This window comes from Manacus vitellinus, unplaced genomic scaffold (assembly GCF_001715985.3).
Source record: "Manacus vitellinus isolate BGI_N305 unplaced genomic scaffold, ASM171598v3 scaffold_4_pilon, whole genome shotgun sequence".
Taxonomy (NCBI): domain Eukaryota; kingdom Metazoa; phylum Chordata; class Aves; order Passeriformes; family Pipridae; genus Manacus; species Manacus vitellinus.
Window position 1 is genome coordinate 5,402,796 of NW_021940604.1, and position 20,098 is coordinate 5,422,893.

The 20,098-nt window shown below is 39.0% G+C and overlaps 1 protein-coding gene across 6 annotated transcripts in view; it reads left to right on the forward strand.

Annotated features, from left to right (window-relative positions):
• The window catches only part of TIAM2 (T cell lymphoma invasion and metastasis 2), a 186,382-nt gene that overhangs the window by 164,939 nt on the left and 1,345 nt on the right, over positions 1–20,098 (forward strand). For all 6 annotated transcript variants that reach the window (XM_018077894.2, XM_018077892.2, XM_029962699.1 and 3 more), the window contains 11 exons: positions 8,077–8,256; positions 9,702–9,770; positions 10,144–10,269; positions 11,410–11,518; positions 12,099–12,278; positions 13,607–13,725; positions 14,822–14,930; positions 16,636–16,694; positions 17,531–17,636; positions 18,382–18,469; positions 19,100–19,254. In XM_018077894.2, the coding sequence (XP_017933383.1) occupies positions 8,077–8,256; positions 9,702–9,770; positions 10,144–10,269; positions 11,410–11,518; positions 12,099–12,278; positions 13,607–13,725; positions 14,822–14,930; positions 16,636–16,694; positions 17,531–17,636; positions 18,382–18,469; positions 19,100–19,254 (1,300 nt within the window). The remainder of the gene's footprint in view (positions 1–8,076; positions 8,257–9,701; positions 9,771–10,143; positions 10,270–11,409; positions 11,519–12,098; positions 12,279–13,606; positions 13,726–14,821; positions 14,931–16,635; positions 16,695–17,530; positions 17,637–18,381; positions 18,470–19,099; positions 19,255–20,098) is intronic.

The window sequence follows — 20,098 nt, forward strand, 5'->3', positions numbered from 1 at the left end:
TGAAAAATGAACTGTTACGGAGCAGGCAAAACCTCTCTCAGTCCTTTGAGACCATTTCCTCAGTTTTGTGTTATATAATCATCTCATACATTGAACTCAATATCTGTTTCCAAGAGAAAGAAAGAGCATAGCTAAACAAGAGGTTCCTACTACTGTGATGCATTCTGTGTGCCTTATCAGCAGCATGTTGTTTCAGGGCTCCAGAATTGTTTTTCCTCTGATAGGCAGCCTCTCAGTGACTGAGTTTGGCAAATGTTGAGCTGTCAAGTTGTGCTAATGATTTGGAAAGAGATGGATGTAAGTTTAATTGCAGTAATTAAAGGAGAAAGCTGTGTTATTCCCTTGCTTGTATGAAGGTGAATGTCTGAATATCCTTGAAACCTCTGTAGCAGTGCACACATAACTAAAGATACAGATACCCAGGCTTGGGGGTTCATTTGGATTCAAGAGAAGGGTTTGCTAGAGAGCAATAGGCGGTGGCAAGGGCAGTGTTGAATGAAGCTTCATATAGCTGGACTTCCTTGCACTCTAGGAGTGCTGTGGTAGGGGCAACAAGGGAGTTGCTGTGTTTTATTATGCCACTGCTGTAGTTCTCCTTTTATTAATGAATTGCTTCTCAGTCTTTTATCTCTTCAGCTCAGTGTTGTCATGTCCTGTAATGTTTTATTAAAAGTTACATTTTTCTTAATCTATCTATAGACTTGATTGGTTTTGTGTAAATATATCCACATCAGGACTTTTACTTTCAAGCCTGAATTTATTACTGAGCCCAGTTTAAATTTCTTTTTATTGATGTAATTATGGCTAAAAAGTTCAAACAAAGGACAAACAAAATTATGTAAAGAAATCATCCAGAGAGCTGCCTATTTGTTTTTCATTTTATCATTGTAAAAGTATTTGTATGCCACAACATTTAGCAGTATATACCCTTGAGAGAGCATCAGTCTATTGATAATTCATGTTGACCTTCAGGGCAGTCAGCACCCTCTAGATATTTTTAGGTATTTGGCTAACTTTCTCAAAGCACCTGATGTTTTGTTTATGCAGTAAATTTCACAGGCACGGATGCAGGTATATTTCTAGGGAGATTAAACCCATCTTCCCTTGCCATAACTCCACTTTGTCCTGCACTCACTACATCAAGATATAAAAAACCCCCTCATCTGGCACCTTTTCCCTGTATTTGTAGCAATAAAGGGAGGCACAGCAGGTCTGTTTGTGCTCTCATGCACTGCTTAACCCCGTTGCACTGGGATGTTGTCAGTGCCTTTGATTTTTGTTAATCGGCACAAAAGAGAAATTTGAGCAGCTGAGCTCAGAGAGAAGGTGTGTTTGTGGGGGGATCACAACGTTCATGACTTCCTTCCGAGGGCCCTTTTCCTTTGGCAAAGTTTGTATTCACAAGCCACAATGCCTGCCTTCAGGAGGAGTAAAACCAGAGCTAAGAGTTTAGCGTTGGCTCGCAAAACCCAGCAGCAGGCAGCAGCAGCTTACGGCTCTCTGCACAGGATGTTTTCTGTGGTGAGTTCTGCAGTGGCATGGGTTAAGCTGGGGGTGCTGCTTAATCAGGCTAAGGTGATGGGGCTGCAGAAGCATGCTGAGCTGCCAGTACTTGATAAATAGTGACTGTCCCAGTAATCAAATAATGGATTCTGGTAACATGTAGTTGGTGGGTGAGTTTATACCAGTAGTCTGTCTGCATGGGAAAAGGTTTGGACTTTGTGAAGTTTGAGGGAGGGAAGGGTGGGTTGGTTGCCTGCACTGTTTGCTGCTAGGCTCCAGCAAATCGTTATTTCTTGCATCTGTCAGAGAAAGGACTAAGATCCATATTTTGACAAGAAGTGGGATGGTTTTAAAAAGATTTTTGAGGGAAATTTGGAAGTAACTGTAGCATGAAAGTTTTAACTGTTTCTCTTTTTTTCACAAATAAATTAGGATTGTGGAAATAGGGAGGAAAAAATATTGCTGGGGAAATATAAGAAGGCTGTAAATATGTTACACAGGTGGTAGAAAAATACATGAGCCTTCTGCAGTAAAATTGACAACATCAGGATAAGGGCATGGGGATGGAAGAGCCTGAATGTTTTCACAAAATCAGGGTTTGGGAAAATTTTTATGTGTTTTGATATTACCTGATGAGAGTCTCCTTTTTGTGACCGGGGTTTTAGGGTTCCTCTCTCTTTGTTTTCCTACTGCTCGCATCCTTACATTTTGTATAGTCAGGATTTAATGTTCTGCAGTGGAAATTTCTTTGTTTTCCTTTTGACTTTGGTGTGAGTTGGGTCAGGTGTCACTGGGGACTGATATTAGAGAAGCTGAGCCCAGCAATTCTGACCTCAGTGGTTGCTGCTAGTCCTGAGGACCTGGTCGATGCAGGCTCTTGGGCCCAGATTCATGTTGCGTGACTTGGTTTATAACTAGAGATTCAGTCAAGTACTTCAGTCACCACTGGTACTTCTTTTGTACTCGAGGAGAAAGATGGACATCTTTCTGTGTGGCAAGTGAGAGGGAAGATTTGCCACCATGAAAGTATCAATAGCTCAGGCACCACATCAGGTGGGTTGCATCTTAGCTGTTTTACACAACTGTATGTTCAGCCTTCTCTCAGGCCTTTGTGCTGTCCAGAAAGAGTTATTGGGTCATCAACCCTTCTTCTTATTGTACTTGTGATTTCCAAATGAGGTTGGTGACATCTACTGACTTTGCTAACTTAAATCTCCTTGAAATTGGGAAATTCTAACTCAAAGACAGAAGTTCATTGTTAATTCCTCGCCTGTTCTATAGTCTGGTAGTGTCTAGCATGGCAATATCTCATACTGCAGTGTGTAGGGGTTGCTTCTTCCTCCTTAAAGCATAACTCTAACTATGCTTCACTTATTGCTATGAAGGCTCTGAGTGGAGTGGACATTTCAAAAAATATCCTTCTTTTAGCAAAGTTTTAAACATTTCAATTAAAAGACATGCAAGAGATACAATGAAACAAAACAGACCCATAAAATTTCAGCAGTGAATGGCCTTGAAGTTGGGTAAAGAAGGAGAAGGAGCAGAAGATAAGTGATGACTGAGGCTACCGCTTTGTTTTAGCTTCCAAAAGCTTTGTTTTAGCTTTGTTGCTGCTCCAAAGCTGAGTATCGCTCTTGCCCAAACATCTATGGTGAAAATCCCACAAGGTATTTTTCAGTAAAACACTGCTGACATTTTTCAGTTTTAATGAACAAATTAGAGGAGTGATGTACTGTATTGTAACAGTGTAACATAAAGCAACCTTTTTCAGTGGTCTTTAAGGAAGCTAAGGCCTGCAACTTTCTAGCCTTTTATGTTTCTTGGTTACATCTCTGAGGAGATGTCAGACATGTCCATAGAGTGTTGCAACCACAAAAAAAAGAGGCTGTTAGGGCTATACTTTGTTCTGGAAAGAAGTACCTCCCAACAAAGTAAAAGTGATGGACATCTCCAAGATGTCCCTTTACTCAGAGTGAGAGATGTAAAGGCATCTCTGGCCAGTTGTTAATTTCTCAAAATTCTATGTAATTGTATTTCTTCTGCTGACTAGTGCATTCAATCTTCCTTGAATTACCTATATCAGACAGAGCTGAGCTGTTAGCTGTTCATTTGTAGAGGGCATAAGCCTAATCTGTTTCTGCAGGATTTTTCTGACCAGGTTTCCTCTTTAGGATAGGAAAGGACTGGTGATGCACCCCATAGATGTGGTCAGTGCCCTGCACAATGGTACAGAAACCTGAAAACTCTTCAAAGGGCATGCATGGTTTTCACCTCACTAAGGAGTCTTTCTTAAGCTGTGTAGAGTTTTCTAAGACTACTCAAAATATTCCTTTCCATCACTTTTTCAAACAAATCCTGACAGACTGATGGAGTACATGATATGTATAAATGAGGGTAAAGTAAATAGCAATGTGCAGAGACACCATAACACTAATTGACCTTGTGCAGCATTTATGCTCCATCAGTATCATTTGGTAGAAAGTCACAGGGTAGCCATGAAATCATTGTGCTAGTTCTTAGCCACTGCTGATTAATGTCTTCTGCTCTCTCACTGATTAATTTTATGGAGTTTTGTTACTCTGGTGGGGATAGCACAGCCTCAAATGATGATACGCTTGTCTGCAAGGAGCAAAGCAAATCTGTAAGACATCCTTGTAAGATTATCCTTTTATTCTCTTTAGGGGAATAATCTGTAGTATTTCTTATCACAGGTATTATTGCAAATGGAATGTGCTTTCATGTCCATCTGACAAGCTGAGCACCTCTGCAGTGGTTCAAGGTTACAACTATGTGGACTGGAACTTTTCCTTCTAAGGTTACTATGGGCAGTCCACAGTCACAGGGAATACTCCCTACAAAAGGATGTGGGACCTAAGTCTGAGTCTCAAAGATGCAGGGATGACAAAACTGTGTTTCAAGGCTACTTCTAAACATCCTTCTGTTTTCTTAGAGGCCGAGAAAGTATGGGACAGGAGGTTGCTTCCCCTGACTGCTAGATGTGTGGAAGAGTTTATACAGCTTTGTTAGAAAATCTTTAAATATGGTCAATAAAACAGCACAACACCGCTTAGCTTCCTTCTACTTGAAATGCTTGGGTTTTTTCTATAAACCAGGCATAAACTCCATTTCTCTTTCCCTATTCTAGCACTGTTAGTCTAAATTTTGGATATTTAACCTTATCTGTCTGCACTACAGTGCCAAAGGTAAGCTGAAGCTGCTTGCAATCCCCTATACATCCTGCTGAAAGTGGCATACGTAAGGTCAAGTGATGGATTTTTGAAGGAAGTTTGCTACTTCCACTGTACTCTCTTTTCAACTTTTATCTGTACCCAACTACTTTGCAGCCTTGTCCACAGTAAGTCATCTGGACTTTTCTTTTTACCGATTTAAATGTTTTTATTCTAATGAGCTACACACTATAAAGGTCGGCATAAATACTTTTTTTACCATTTACTAAGTACAGGCAGTCTTGGTCTTGTGCAAATAAAAACAGCAGCTGTGTGCTCTCAAGGCATTTATCAGTTGCATCTGAGAGTCAAATCTGCCTGTGTTAGACATTGCAATGTCAATGTCAGGACAAATTCAGGGTTAATTCCTACCTTAGTTCAATATTACAGTGGATATATGTAGTATCAAATGGGGGTTCCTCTTGAGACTTCTTGGCTTAAGGGCACTTGATTGCCAAGCTCTAATTTGACATCCAGAATGCCCAGGTGGCTTTGAAATCCCAGCTGCAGCCAGTTACAGGGCAGAGGCTGAGCCTCCCCTACCCAGGCATACAAGATACAAAAGAGATGTTCTTAGGGGTTGTCACTAGTCTTTCTAGAAAAGATCTGTTTTAAACAGTTTAAAAGAGCAGGAAATGGTTTAGTGTTGGAGGCAGAAAGTAGCATCCAGGGCACTGGGGAAAAAAGGTAGAGATCCCAGCCTGGGTGGTAAGGGAGTTTCGGGAAGAAACATGAAGTGGGAATTGTTTTTATACGTACTTATTTGTTACTATGAAGTTTCTCATTAATGCTAAGCTCTTTGTCAAGAAAAAGTGCTTCTACTGGCAAAAGGGGTTCCTGCATCTTCTATGGTCCATGCAATGTGTATGAGTGAATGTGAAATATTTTTGTGATCATGTAGCATTTCATGCTTGCTTTGACTCAAATGTAAATACCACAGTGGGTACAAAGGGTGATGTCTGGATATTGCACAGTCTGGAATCTCCACATAAAGGGAAGGACAGAGAGCAGCAAGACTTCAGGAAAGGACAAGATCCTGTGAGCAGCACGGGAGGTCAAGAGCAATATTTTTAATGCCAAATTTGCATGTATTTTCAGGAACATATTAAAGTTTATAAAAATCAGTGCTTGTTTGCTGTACCTGAGAGGTAATCCTGTGCTTTGGGATTAGACCAGTTATACAGAATAATTTCTGACATAAAAATTACATGACCAAAAAGTATCTATGTTGAGGAGTATCATGTATTTCCATATGCTTTCTTATCCAGTGTTTCTTGGTGACAGATGCAGCTCTGACCTCAAAACTGAAGGAGATGTAGAAATAGCATGTTCCCCAATGTCTGCCTTCTCTCTATGGGAAGGTGGTTGAGGAGGAATAGAGGACTTCTAACTCCTCCTTGTAAAACTGTGCCTGGTGATGATGCTTATGACTTTCTTTCAACAGGCTGCTTTGCATCCTTGATCTTGGTGTCCTTGATCAGTCATCAGGCTGATGTAAATCAAGCTGCCCACGTGCAGCTTCAGCTGTAGAGAGTGTAACATCTGAGACATTCTGATGCAAATACAAACCTTTCTGACATCAGAAACAAAGAAAAAAAACTGAAGTACTTTGGCATTCAGCTGTTTAGAAGTTGCTTTGAAATAACATGCATACACACACACCCCTCTTCCTAAATTAAGTTGTGATTTGTTTCCAAACCACTAATTAATTTTAGTTTCACAGACTGACTCTGATTTTCAAATGTATTTCATCGGTGTGCAGCTGTAATTCCAACAAACACCATTCAATTTTTTCTGTTGCATTTTGTTGGGTCCTAATAAGTGTTGAAAATACTAAATGTATCTAAATTTTATAGTCCTGCAAACTGTCATTATACAAAACCGTGAAGCTGATTGCATGTATCGGTGAGGAAAGTAACTTAATTTTTTTTAGAGTGGTGGCATTGTTTAAAACTGGAAGATGTGAAGCTACAGAGTAATATGGACTACATGGCAAATATCTGAAATTTTAACATTTATTTTCATCATATAGGTGTTTTATCACAGGAATGGTTGAGATTAAATATCGCAAATTCATTTAGCCTCCACCCTACTGAAGGCTTTGTATAGCTCAACTCATTTGTAGAATAACTTCTGCACTTGTTCATTTGATGGCCTAGTATGTTGGTGAACCTAGTTACACAGGTAATCAGTGGTGAACCACCCAAAAAGGATCACTTGAAACAGCATGTGGAGTAAATTACTACAGACAGTTCTGAAATGCACTCATGTCCTGATACCTTCACTGAAACAAGAGTTACACTTGATGTAAGTCCTTATTTGAATACATTTGCTAAATACAAGGTGATAAATGGCACAACATATGCAACTGTCCAGTTTCTTAGTGAGTATCTGAATGACAGAAGCACTGAAGAAATATTTCATGTAGTATCAAGGTGTTGTTAAGGTAAAATTGGGTAATGATAGTGATATTTTAGCTTTCAGAGAAATACTTTGTAAGAAAGAGAACAGTGGAATAATTTTCAAATTAAACATTAAAGATTATTGCCTGCAAAAGTTGCTCTTGGATATTAGTGGTGGTCATACAAGAGAAAATTACCTATTTCATAATGTCAGAAATATCTCTTTCTCTTCCATCTTTACCTTACAAGATTAACTGTTGTTTTTCTATCTTCAGTTCCTACCTGGCTTGAAAATTTTCTGTTTTGTTTTTTTTCTCATTTTTATCATTCCTCTAAAGAATCTCAAAGATTTAGGTTTCCGTTTGCCTTTTTTGAAAGCAAAAGATCCTGATATGTAGTTGACTCCTTGGAGAGAAAGCATCTGAACATCTTTTGACAATGCAGGACATTGGAATTTGAATCCTCAGTTCCACGTTTCATTGTTTAAAAAGCAACAACAAAACACACAACACAATATAGGTAGCAGATGACAAAAGAATTGTTCTCGATGCTTATAAGATATTTATCTACTGATTCTTTCTATTTTGATGCAGTGAGTGTTGCAAAATAAGAGAGATGGAAAACAGTGTGAAGCTACTGTCATAAGAATCAAAGTATATCTGCTCTCTCATCTTTTGCATCTCACAAGCTTGTCTCTGAAGACTGAAAATAATTTGCACTGGAAAATCACTAGAAAATTTTAAATTAATTTTACTGCTGTGATCTGGATCTGCTATAAATTAAAGCTGTTCAAAGCTATCAAGATACACATCAGACAAAAATCAATGGCAAGCTCTGGCCCCTGAATTTGGAACAAGACCAAAATTGGAGGAATTTAGAAATAATTGTAGTAGAGCTTGTATTCTGAAAACATTGGCGTTTGTCTCTTTCTTCTGACTTAACAGAGTGCGGAACAGATCAGTGCATTGTGCCGGAACTTCCAAGAAGTCCAAGCAAGCAGTATGGAAGGACAGAAGGACAACCAGGATCCACCTCCACGACCACTGGCTCGCCACCTTTCTGATGCAGATAGATTGAGAAAAGTCATCCAAGAACTTATGGACACTGAGAAATCTTATGTCAAGGTAAAAAAAAATAAAGTCTGGCTCGCTACAGCCTTGTTTTTGAGGCTGACCATAACTTGTGGATGTTCTTTAATATTTCATGCTTATCTTTATATAACCAGCCCTCAACAAGGGCCATAAGCTACAAAGTCTGCTTATCTACTTGTTCCTGTTGTTTTGAGCAGGCTTGTTCCTGTAACAGGGGCTGTAGGATTTGATGTAGTAGCATTAGTTCTAGTCAATTTGTAGTTACATCGGAGAGTGCTAATTTGTGGGGAGCAGATACCTGCAATACAAAAACAGGTTTTAGGGAATGTTGCCCTAGTTTTCAAGATGCAAATAAATCTGGTAGAAGAACAGATTAGTCGCCTACAAATCAGAAAAAAAGTTTAACCGTGGAAAATAGCTAAAAGTCACAACTCCAGTTGGTTGTAGCATCACACATATGTTATTTCTCCTCTGACTGGTAAGTCCGTAATTTGTTAGATATATCTCTCTTCTTTTTATAAACCCCAAATTGATGTGACTGGATGCCAAAAGAAACATGAAAACATTGATTTCATTGACCTTTAGCACAGAGGAGTCATCTTCTTTACTGGATCTCAAAACACATAGTTACAGATGTTGCACTTGCTGCAATGATGTTTGCAGAAGAGAACACACTTTGTCTTTGTACATCCACCAGTATACTGATACAGCCATATGCTCTAAAGCTTGAGAAAGCTTTATGGAACATGGACCCCCATGTATGTCCTGATGCTTCTGTTCGAGGAATTGCTTGAACAAAGCATGACCATGGAGATCACTGATTTATATGAAATTTTGCACCAGGAAAAATCCTGGCAGGTTGCACATACTCATTGTGATGTTCTCAGGTAGTTGCTTGTTACTCCTTCTACATAGAATTTCTGGTGTTTCTCTTCTCGGAGTCGGAAAGCTGTGCAGGGGGCCCCAGCTCTGACATCATACTTTGTTGTGGGATAGTTAAAGTATTCAAAAGTAGCACCAGTTCCTTGAAGAGCTGACTGAAAAAGCCCTTGATCACATCCACCTGACAACGTAACTGAGTACTTTATTAACTAATAGGATTTTAAAATACTACATGTCCCCCTGAATTTTACTACAGATGTTTAAATGAGTGGCTATTAATATGGTTTGTCTAACACACATGAACAGAGGGACTCAACAGAAAACCATCATCTGTAACATTTTTTCCTCATGCTAGGGTAAAATATAATTTGTTATAATCAAGCTGTAAAGCTTTAAGGATGAAACAAAAACATTATACTGAATCAGTTTGTGTCTAATTTAGCAATAATTTCAGTGCTAACAACATGCAAGTGATTTTGTTACTGGAAACTAATTTTATCTCTATTTTGTTCCCAAAACTTACCCCTATCTCAAGGTCACAAAAAGAGCAATTTCAAAATGTTACATAAAAAGTGAACAAATACTCTTTCTTGCAGGACTTGAGCTGCCTCTTTGAGCTGTACTTGGAACCCCTTCAAAATGAAACCTTCCTCACTCAGGATGAGGTGAGGGATAACTGAAATACATGCTTTTCATTCTTTTATGGGTTAAGACCTTGGCACTTGGGTTTTTCATTACTGAGAGTATGATAGAAAAAGCAGACAACAAAGATAACAAAAAAGGAATTATAGCAGTCAGTGCCTTTTTGTCTCGTGCGTGCATCACTTCTTTTTCCTAAAGGTTAATTGTTCTTCTGAATTAACTGCTAAGAAATCTTCACTTTTTGTGTGGATTTTTTTATAAAACCCCTTTGAAAAGTATTAATAAAGACACTAGTGGCCTTTGCAACCTCTTTGTGTGTTACGTCTCTTTAGTCCACTGTTTTCATAAGACTACTCTTATGGAGTGCTGTACTTCATAGCCTGATGTTTTTCACAGATGGAGTCCTTGTTCGGCAGTCTGCCAGAAATGCTGGATTTCCAGAAGGTGTTTTTGGAGACCCTTGAAGACGGAATATCTTCTTCCTCAGATTTTAATACATTGGAAACACCATCTCAGTTCCGGGTAAATACTTCATCATTTCATACTTTGTAGTGTGCCTGAAAATGTTTGTGAAAATCTGGCTTTAAGAAGTTTCTGGCTCTAAGAAGTTTCATATGGTTGCTTTTATGTTTGAAGCTTTATTTTGGCTTACAGACTTCTATTCAGCAATGAAAGATATGTGCTATTTTTCCTGGTTTTATCTTCGCTTAGCAGAAGATGCAACATGGGAAAACACAGAGTAGACTTTGAGTACTCTATAAACTAGCAGTGCTTGTGATGCCCAACTCCTTTTGTAGAAAGGTGATTGTTGCTGTGCTGAATTCTGCCCTGCCCGTGCTTCTCCCTATTGTTCTCAACTTACCTGCTACAGACTGGGAGCTTTTCTTATGTGAGGTCCAAGAAGAGGGCCTACAAAGTGTAAATGGCTGTAGCACCACCCAGGACCTTCCCTAATGGGAAATGGAGTCACTGGCTCAGGACTGAGCGAGACTGCTGGCAGGTGTCCCAAACACTCGCTGCATTTTGTGGAGCAAACATTGATTAAAAAGAGGGGAGAGGGCTGCTCTCCTCCTCCCTCACGACTCCTCTTTTTTATATTTGCTTTAGGAGGCATTTTCTAAAAACCTCTCTCTTGTGATTCAATCCCTCCCACATCTTCCCAACCTCCTCTTCATCCAAGAACATCAGAGGTGCCCTGTAATTACCACCTGCCGGAAAAAAGGAAAACAGTTGAAAAGCAATCCTGTATTTGTTTTACACTGTCCCTTCTGGCTTTGGCACTTTTATGCCTTGCTTCCTATTGCTCATGTTTTTTTCCCAGCACAGCATAGTTACATGTCTGTTGATTTTTGTTCCTGTGCTGCCTGAAATATACAGTAAAACAGAATATCTGCAGTGGTGTTACCTGCTCAGGAAGAAAGAAGAAAATTGCAGGCTATGCCTAAGTAGGCTGACCTCTATACTCAGCAAAATACAAAAACATCATTGAATTACTACCAGTAGTATACTCATGTTATATATGTGTATGTATATATACATAAAAAATACAAGATATGTGTAGAAAGATAGCAGATAATCACAACATTGAGTCTGCATGTCATGTTCCTCAATATTTATTTAGGATTCTAGCAATGAATTAACATCTGATTGTGTTGATTTCAGAAATTGCTGTTTTCCCTTGGAGGCTCCTTTCTGTATTATGCTGACCACTTCAAACTGTACAGTGGCTTCTGTGCAAACCACATCAAAGTTCAGAAAGTTCTTGAGAGAGGTAATTTATTGTCTTCATTATTGTAATTTATTTGCATGAATTCAAACTGCAGTGAACTACTGTAAAAAATCTTGCAACTTGGTAAATCAAAAAATGAATATTGGTACAAAACAAGGACTGATCAGGTATCTTTCAATAGGAAGAGCAAAGATCAGAGGTTCTGCTGTAGTATGTATAGACCTGAAGAATGAGATTCCTTTTGTAACCTCTAGGCCGTAGCCTGGATAGCTACAGAAACATCTTCCACAAGTTTGTGCTGTCTGCAGACCCAGACTCCAAAAAGCAGCAACAAATGGTAGAATAAGTTTGGGATTACTTCCTCTACCATTCATTGCAGTTCAGTGGAAAAATTACATTGAGGAATAATCTCACCTTGATAAAATTGCTCTCTCAGCCCTTAAGAATGTTATTTCATGCAGGAAATTATTATGAAATGAATAGTGTATACTACTCTGTAAACCATCTATTGAAAAGGGTGAGAGTTTTGGTGCTGGGTTCAAGTTGCAATTCCATGCTTTCCAATTATTGTAGCTTCTATGACCTCCATGTTCAACTGACCAACTCTTTTTTTTACATCTAGCCAAAACAGATAGTGCCTTTAAGACCTTTCTGGATGCTCGAAATCCCACAAAGCAACATTCTTCTACACTGGAGTCATATCTCATAAAGCCTGTTCAGAGAGTGCTGAAATATCCTCTGCTTTTAAAAGAGCTGGTGTCTCTGACAGATAACGAGAGTGAGGAGCACTATCATTTGACAGGTAACTTCTTCCTTTCTTCTACAGGAATGAATATGAGTTAAGTTTTATTTCCTCCCCTTTCTGAAGATACAAGTAGGCATTCTGATAGATAGCACAGAACCTAGAGAGAAGTCCCTCCCTCTCCTTAAAAATAATTAGGTTTCTTGTGTTTTTAGCTACCTGGTGTGTCCAAGTCCCTTTGAGAAGTAGATATGCCCAGTATTTGCCTTGGCAAGTAGGACTGGGGTCTTTATCCTCATGCACAGGAGCATTTCAGGTCACAGTGTTGCTTTTTTTTCCCCACTTGAGAAACACTGACCAAGGCTCCATCTTGTGGTTATTATTTAGTTCTTGAAATGTGTCAAAGTTTAAGAGTACCACAGAAGGAAATTTTTGTTGTTTGAGGTTTTTCTCTGACTCTTGCTTCCGTAGAGGAGATCAAAGCTTTACAGTCTTTCTATGTAGAAAGACTTATCTGTCTAACACACATTCGAGTGCTTGCTTTTCTATGCTCTGACGCTTGGGAGTTCACCCTGACAAATTCCAGTTCAGGTCTGTCAGCACCTGGTGGATGAAAATCAAGACATTTATTTTATGGATCGATTGTCATTTTCACAAAATAGATTCAGGCAAAAATCCATTGTCAGCAAAAAGTCATGAGGCTGTTACTGGCTTCAAAGGAGTTGCTGATATTGTTCCCTTGCCCAAACAAGCTGGAGGTGATTTACTTTCAGGTCAGGATGGATGCCAAACTGCTAAAAGGTTGCAGCATTAAGAGCTGATGAAATGAAGCACCCTTTTCCAATTCCATTCTGAATTAACACAAAAATCTAATGTAATCTTGCTTGCAAAAAAACCCCAAAACTTAAACAAAATCTGACCACTAGCATTTCATTTCATGTATACAGTCCATGAGGAACTTTGTCCATTCTGTGGTGATGAAAGCAATTTCTTTCTCCTAAAGCTCATCAGGTAACTTATTCTAGAATGAGTGTAGATTACTTCAGCAATCCTAGTGGCCCTATATCTATTAGATGCAAAATTTAACTGTGGTTACTATCTTATTGCTATACATATTCAAACATTTGGAGGCTTGTCAGTGGAATGCTTATTGCAACCTTTTTTAGGCACTTAAGACACCAGATGAGCATTTTTTACTTGCTCTGATCAAGAAGTATTCCCTCTACTACTATGAGAAAGCACTGATGTAAAGCTAAAATTCAGTTCACCAGAGCTTGGGAAGACAGCATTATTTTACCTGCCTCAAGGGGAACTTAATTAAAGAAATGTCACGTTTAGAAAATACAATTGAATTACATAGCTGTCTATAAAATTTTTAAACCTTATAGAAGCACTAAAGGCAATGGAAAAAGTAGCAAGTCACATCAATGAGATGCAGAAAATATATGAAGATTATGGCACTGTATTTGACCAACTGGTTTCAGATCAAAGTGGAACAGAAAAAGAGGTAAGAGAAGAAACATGTTCTATTGACTCTTGAAGCATTATCCAGCTGTTGGGGTTTCATCTCTTCTTGAGGTAATTTTGGAAACTTAACTTTTGCTGGGCGTCCTCCATTCTCCTTTAATATTTTGACTTCTGTTTTGTATCTGCCTGTCAAGTTTCTTTTTGTCACTAGGTTATGGTAAAATTTTCAGACAGCTACCAGAGCCGCCTTCTGGACTGACATGAATTGCAAGCAGGACTAGACATAGTTCTCAGTAGGAAAAATCCTTCTTTTTTCAAAATGTTGCAAAGATTATCCATGCCCTAAGGCATTTTGATTTTATGCTGTAGAGTTCTTAAGTTCTTAAGATATTTTTTCACCCGTATAAATGAAAATGACAATTCAAGGAGTTTCACATTAAGATCTGTTACTCTCATTCTCTACACTTCCCGTGCTGAGGCATCCATGGGTATTTGTCAGAGCAAAACCCATTAGTTATGCAGAACTGTGTGCACTCATCTCCCAGAACTGGGGCAGCAAGGTCTCCACTTAGTCATTTACATCAAACAATCACTAAGCAAATCAAATCTGTAAAGTTGGATATCAGATATGAGAGATGTCAGCTCAGTTGTTTTATTTCCGTTTGGCTACCTGGTTTCTCATCACTTATGGGAAACAAAACTTGACAGTCTGTGAGATTCTTCAGAGTTATGTTGTGTCCCCAGAAGAAAGGAGCCTCAGAGTACAAGACCTCCATTAATTCTGCCACTGGCAGTGTCATTAATACTAATTACTCTATACTTACAGCTACTAAATCAGCCAGTTCACAACTGGCTATATGTAAGTGACAGGTTATTAGGTCAATTTAATATTCTTCTAAGTTATTAATAGTGAGAACTTCTATCCAGCTTCTATAACTTAGGGGCTATTACTTAGTAAAGTTGTTACTTCTTTTAAAAAGGGCGATTACTCACACTTTTCCTGCTGTAATTGTAGATCTCTTTCTGTAGACAGAGTAAATACAGAAAACAGATCCTTAAAGTTACTGATATGTACTCCTGAACATTTTATATTTATACTGTTTATTTCTATTATCAACTGTTATAATTTAATACAGGTGACAGAGCTTTCAATGGGAGAACTTCTGATGCACTCTACAGTTTCATGGCTGAATCCGTTCCCATCACTGGGCAAAGCAAGAAAAGACCTTGAACTTACAGTGTTTGGTAAGTGCCTTCCTTAATGACTCTGCTCTTTCAAATCTAAAGATTACCACATTAAACCTTCTCACAGGATAAAAGCCCCAAACCCGCTCCCTGTAGCCATGTGATATCTGGGGTGGACTTATATTTGAAAAATACACAGTTGTATTTTCTAACATGAGAAAAGTTTCTATTTGTTGGCTTGCTGGTACTGTTTGCTCTGTGAGCCACCTGCAGCTGCTGTCTTGCCTATATTTAAACTACAGAAATCAGAGATTTTCAAGAGGCTATATTATCTTTAGAACAATCTGTTAAATGAGGCTTTCAAAGGAAGCTGGTAGGAAAATCATGATTTATTCTACTCTTGTGAATTCAGGCTAACTTCTGTTTTACAGCTACTGCATTGAAATCCCCATCCAGATTTTTTAACCTGAAAGCAAATGTGGAAATGAGAGCATACAAACAAGAGTTTTATTTAATAAAATAGATATACAATTAATCATTTACTCATTACCTAAGTAATTAAATCTTTCAGTGAAATATCTTAGGCACTCATCCCTTTCTTTAAAAAACATTATTTTAATATTTCACTGAATAAATACCTACAAAAGAACTCCAAGCTGATGACAGACATGTTTCTCTTTCTCAGACAAGTTTATCTTTCTCCCTTTCTCTGGGAAGCATGACAGGTTAGGGCAGAGGATGCTTTGAACAGAACAAACAGAAACTACCTACCAGGCTCCTTGGATGAGCTTCTTGGTGATCTACATATGCTGGACAATTCCCAGCATGACACGTACAAATGAAAGGACTCTGACCTGACGCTTAACTTGGACTGGTTGTCTGCCACTTGGGAAACTGAATTTTATCCTCACTTCAAACACCCTGCAGGCAGCCTAGAAAATGTATCCAGTATGTGTAACTGAAGAAAGCTGCCAAGCTTTGGGGTTAATGCTGTGCTTTGCTATGGCTGCATCCCAGCTTCACGTAGAGACAAGACTCAAATTCATACTATTGCCCCTCTCTCCTCTGGAAGGAAACGTGCATGAGCAGGGATAGAGCTGATTCTGCCCTAGAGTCCAGTCTGGGATCCAGCACTGCCCTGAAGAGCCATCCCTCGGTTCACCTGCAACTTCAATGCCTCCATGTTTCTGTTCCTCCTTACAAATTACACTAAACATGGGCATCTCCCTGGAGGCTGAAAGATTAGATAAAATTAGTGAGACACTCCGCTTGGATATTGTGGAAGCCAGAGATCTCCTGCAGAAGGAAAGTAGGAATTGAGATGTCTCAGTTTCCAATTAATCCAATGTTGAACTGCAGGAAGACCAGACTTAGTGTCCTTTTTCACAGCTTGGTATAGGCCCCTCACTACACTTGAAAGTGTCCACTGATTACAGAAAGAAAACTTTCTGTGTAATCTACATCTATTGTATTTGTTTATGTGAAGATTTACAGGAGATAGTTTGCTGGTAGTTTCAGAATAAATGTATAGAATTGATTCATCCTAAATGTTTGGAACAAAATGTGAGGAAAAAATACTGCCCTTGCATGAAAGTGTAGGATGAAAAACCAATTGTCATCTTAATACAGGGCAAGTGCTTTTCAATGTTTGCTTATCTCATCCCTCACATTCCCATGACTACAATAATCAGCTTCTCCAAGATAGTTATAGGTGTAATAATTCAATGAAAATACTAACAGTCTTCCTTTTTTTTAATCTTTTTAGTTTTTAAAAGGGCTGTTATACTGGTGTATAAGGAGAACTACAAACTTAAAAAGAAAATGGTAAGTCTGGTATCAATGTAGGTGGTGGGTGTTTATGATACTACTCCAATGTGAGATACTGGTGTTGAAGGTGAAGACACTCAGGTGAAACATCACCTTCTCTCACTAGGCTGGAATTCTGGCTATCCCAGCTACAAGAAGTGCTCAGTATCTGTATAGCAATAAATATTTTTTTTTTTTATTTAGTAAGCAGCAGCATCTTCTCTGTGTGAGCCCCATGTTAGTTTTGTCAGGTGGAATATGAAACACTGCCATGTAGAAATCATTAATTCTTCCAGATGGCATTTATGATGGTCTACCTTAACACAGTGTGTAGATGAAAGACCTTGGTTTTATAGACCCTCAATCATCCTGGAAGGAAAGGAAAAGGGACATTATAAACATAACCTTCCCTGTCCCCACTTACAAACCTGGACTGCTGAAGTCAGGTAGCAAGTTGTACATCCCAAGTACCAACAGTGATGTACTGCGCCATGCTTATTGTAACAAATGGGAGGGGCTCTAAAAGCAGCAGCAGCTACATGATTAATGTAGTCTGTTGATCAACAGTCTGCACATTCTTTCATGGGAAACTTATTCCCTAGTAGTATTTATATGCAAGATATTATTTTTATCCATTCAAATCAAATGGTTTTAAAAGTTGAAGCAATTACAAATTCCAAGGTTGTGTCTATCACCATTTCAACTACACTTACAAGCACATTTTTAGGGGACTGAAGTAAAGTGTAATGAATTTAGTTTCTCTTCAGAGGCAGGCCTTTTAAGAGTAACACAAAACACCACTACTTTTTTTCTCCTACTTCTTAGAAATATCCTTGTTGGGGTTTTTTTTGCAGCCTACTAATGTTCGTGCTGCACATAATTATGGGGACTTGGATCCATTTAAATTTCGTTGGCTGATTCCTTTATCTGCTCTTCAAGTTCGACTGGGGAACACAGCAGGTAACTCTCTTGCTCTAAATACTTGAGTATTAAATGCTTTTCTGGGATTCTGTAATACTGCTTCTTCCATATGTCTTTCTGGAGCCTCTGGGAACAGGCAGGTGTAGAGAAAATACTATGCACTGTTGTCTCTGCAGTCAGGGAGTACAGGCTTGAAACATTTACAAACTTTTTTAGTTTGCTATGTTGATTTCTTCCACGAGTTCAGGAAGATGCGAAGGAATGACAGAATAGAAATCCCCAATAACAGGAAGGTGATTTACCATAGCTGACATCCTGGTGACACCCTGATGCTGTGTGTGCACTGATCCTCATGTTTTTCCAAAAAGGGCAAAGTTGACTGTAATTTGTGGTAGTAGAGGCCCATGTTTTTATTTTCAAGTTGATCTTTATGCTCCTATTCATTCCTGCATGTTCTATAAAGTGTCACAAGTTCTTTAAACAAACAAATGCTTTGCACACCTGGGTGAAGGCATTCTAAGGCTGGAAGGCATGGAGAAGCAGGAAGAACAGGGGAAAGCAAGTCTTCAAGAGAGAAGTTATCAAAGGCAGTGCTAGGCTGCCTCAACAGGAGCACTCAGGGGACTTTTTGTTGCGTTCCATCTTGGGTGAGATCTTCTGGGGATACACACATGCCTATGTTAACACTGCCTTCAGGAGTGAGGAGCTTGGTCTTTCTACTACTTTCACAATGCCAAAGGCTTTGTGAGGTATATACACAAGTAATGTTTCCTTCCATGCATAGGAACAGAGAACAGCTGTATCTGGGAACTGATTCACACCAAGTCAGAACTAGAAGGCAGGCCAGAAACAATTTTTCAGTTGTGCAGCAGGTAAGCTTTACGTGGAGATTGTATTTCACAAATCACATTAATGGAATTAAAAAAGGTTTTCCCCCCATGTCACCTTTGCATCAGCAGTTTTGATGCAGTACTCACTCTTTGAAGCCAGACACTACATAAGTGTTTAACTGCATAAAGTATAACAAATTCAAAAGGGAGTGAATTGGTGCAGTGATCTAACATCAGAAATCTGTGCACATATATGAGCATAAGTTCCAGTATGCTATGGGCAAAGTAATTGATTTGATCAGTTGGTTAGCAGAAATTACTTTCTTATAAAGAACCACTTAAGGTGGTGATTCCTTGGTACAGAATTTACCTGTCAACTTGTTTTCTAAGAGGAAGTAATCAAGATCTCGAAACACAAGGTATGTGAAACGCCTAACAACATGTCAAGATATCCTTGCACGCGTCAGGAGAGTTGGAATTAAATGATCTTTGAGGTCCTTTCCAACCCAAAACATTCTATGATTTTGTGATAGCTGCAAGCCCACTACTAATATAAGCTATTAAAAAACTCACTGCACTAAAGTACATCAGCAGAAAGGAAGGAGGCAGATTTTATCCCAGTGTCTTATTTCAGAGGGTGAAATTAAGTTCTCTGTTTTTTTAAACTTGCAGTGATTCTGAGAACAAAAGTAACATTGTGAAGGTGATCCGTTCTATTTTGCGGGAGAATTTCAGACGTCACATAAAATGTGAGCTACCGCTGGAGAAAACCTGTAAAGATCGCCTTGTCCCACTCAAAAATCGTGTACCTGCAACAGCCAAATTGGGTAAGAAACACCTTCTCAAAGTGAAAAATAGTCTGGACTTCAGTGCTGGCAGAAGGTTTGCAATTATTACCATGACTGTAGAGTGCCGCGTGTCAGACCCGCAAATCCCATGGCTTTATTTAGGCTGGGGAGAAGGTAGTTTCTCCACCACTCAGTGCGTGACAAGGGCTAGATGAGATAAGCAAGTTTGCTATCCCCCCTCCCCACACTGTGATATGTCATTAGCTCTCTTCAGGGAAGACTTAATAAGGCCTAAATTAATTTTGCTGGGAAGGAACAGACTCCCTTTGGCATGGTATTGGTGTTCTTTCCTCTGTTCTTTCCCTTTAGTAACTCAGCCCTCATACCATTTATAGCTAAAACTTGAAAAAGGCAGAGGTCTTGCTTCTTTCAGTGCACTAAATCTGCATTCCACCAGATATTCTAATTAAGTATAGGCTTTAATTAAAAGAGCACCTACTAGTATTTCAAGTTGTCTTTCTGATCAGTCCTCTGTAAAATCCCCTTAACGTCACAGGATCTGGAAAAGTTCAACTTCTGCCTACATTCTGACCCTGCCTGAATCAGTCTTTCTTTCCTGCAGAAGTGTGTAATTTATGACTACAATTTGTGGAGTATTTTTTACGTATTACACAGGAAGGCAAGCACATAGCTCTGGGGTAGTTGTAATGAAAACTGTGGCATGGGATCACACTGTCAGTATCAGAGTGCTGGCACATCTGACTTGGAATGATTATCAAATGAGACTACATACACTGTAATCATCAGTGGGCTACTGAGGTAGAAGGTGTAACCAGCTGATGTTTTGGTGAAAAAAATAAATCTACATTTTTCCTCTGCACAG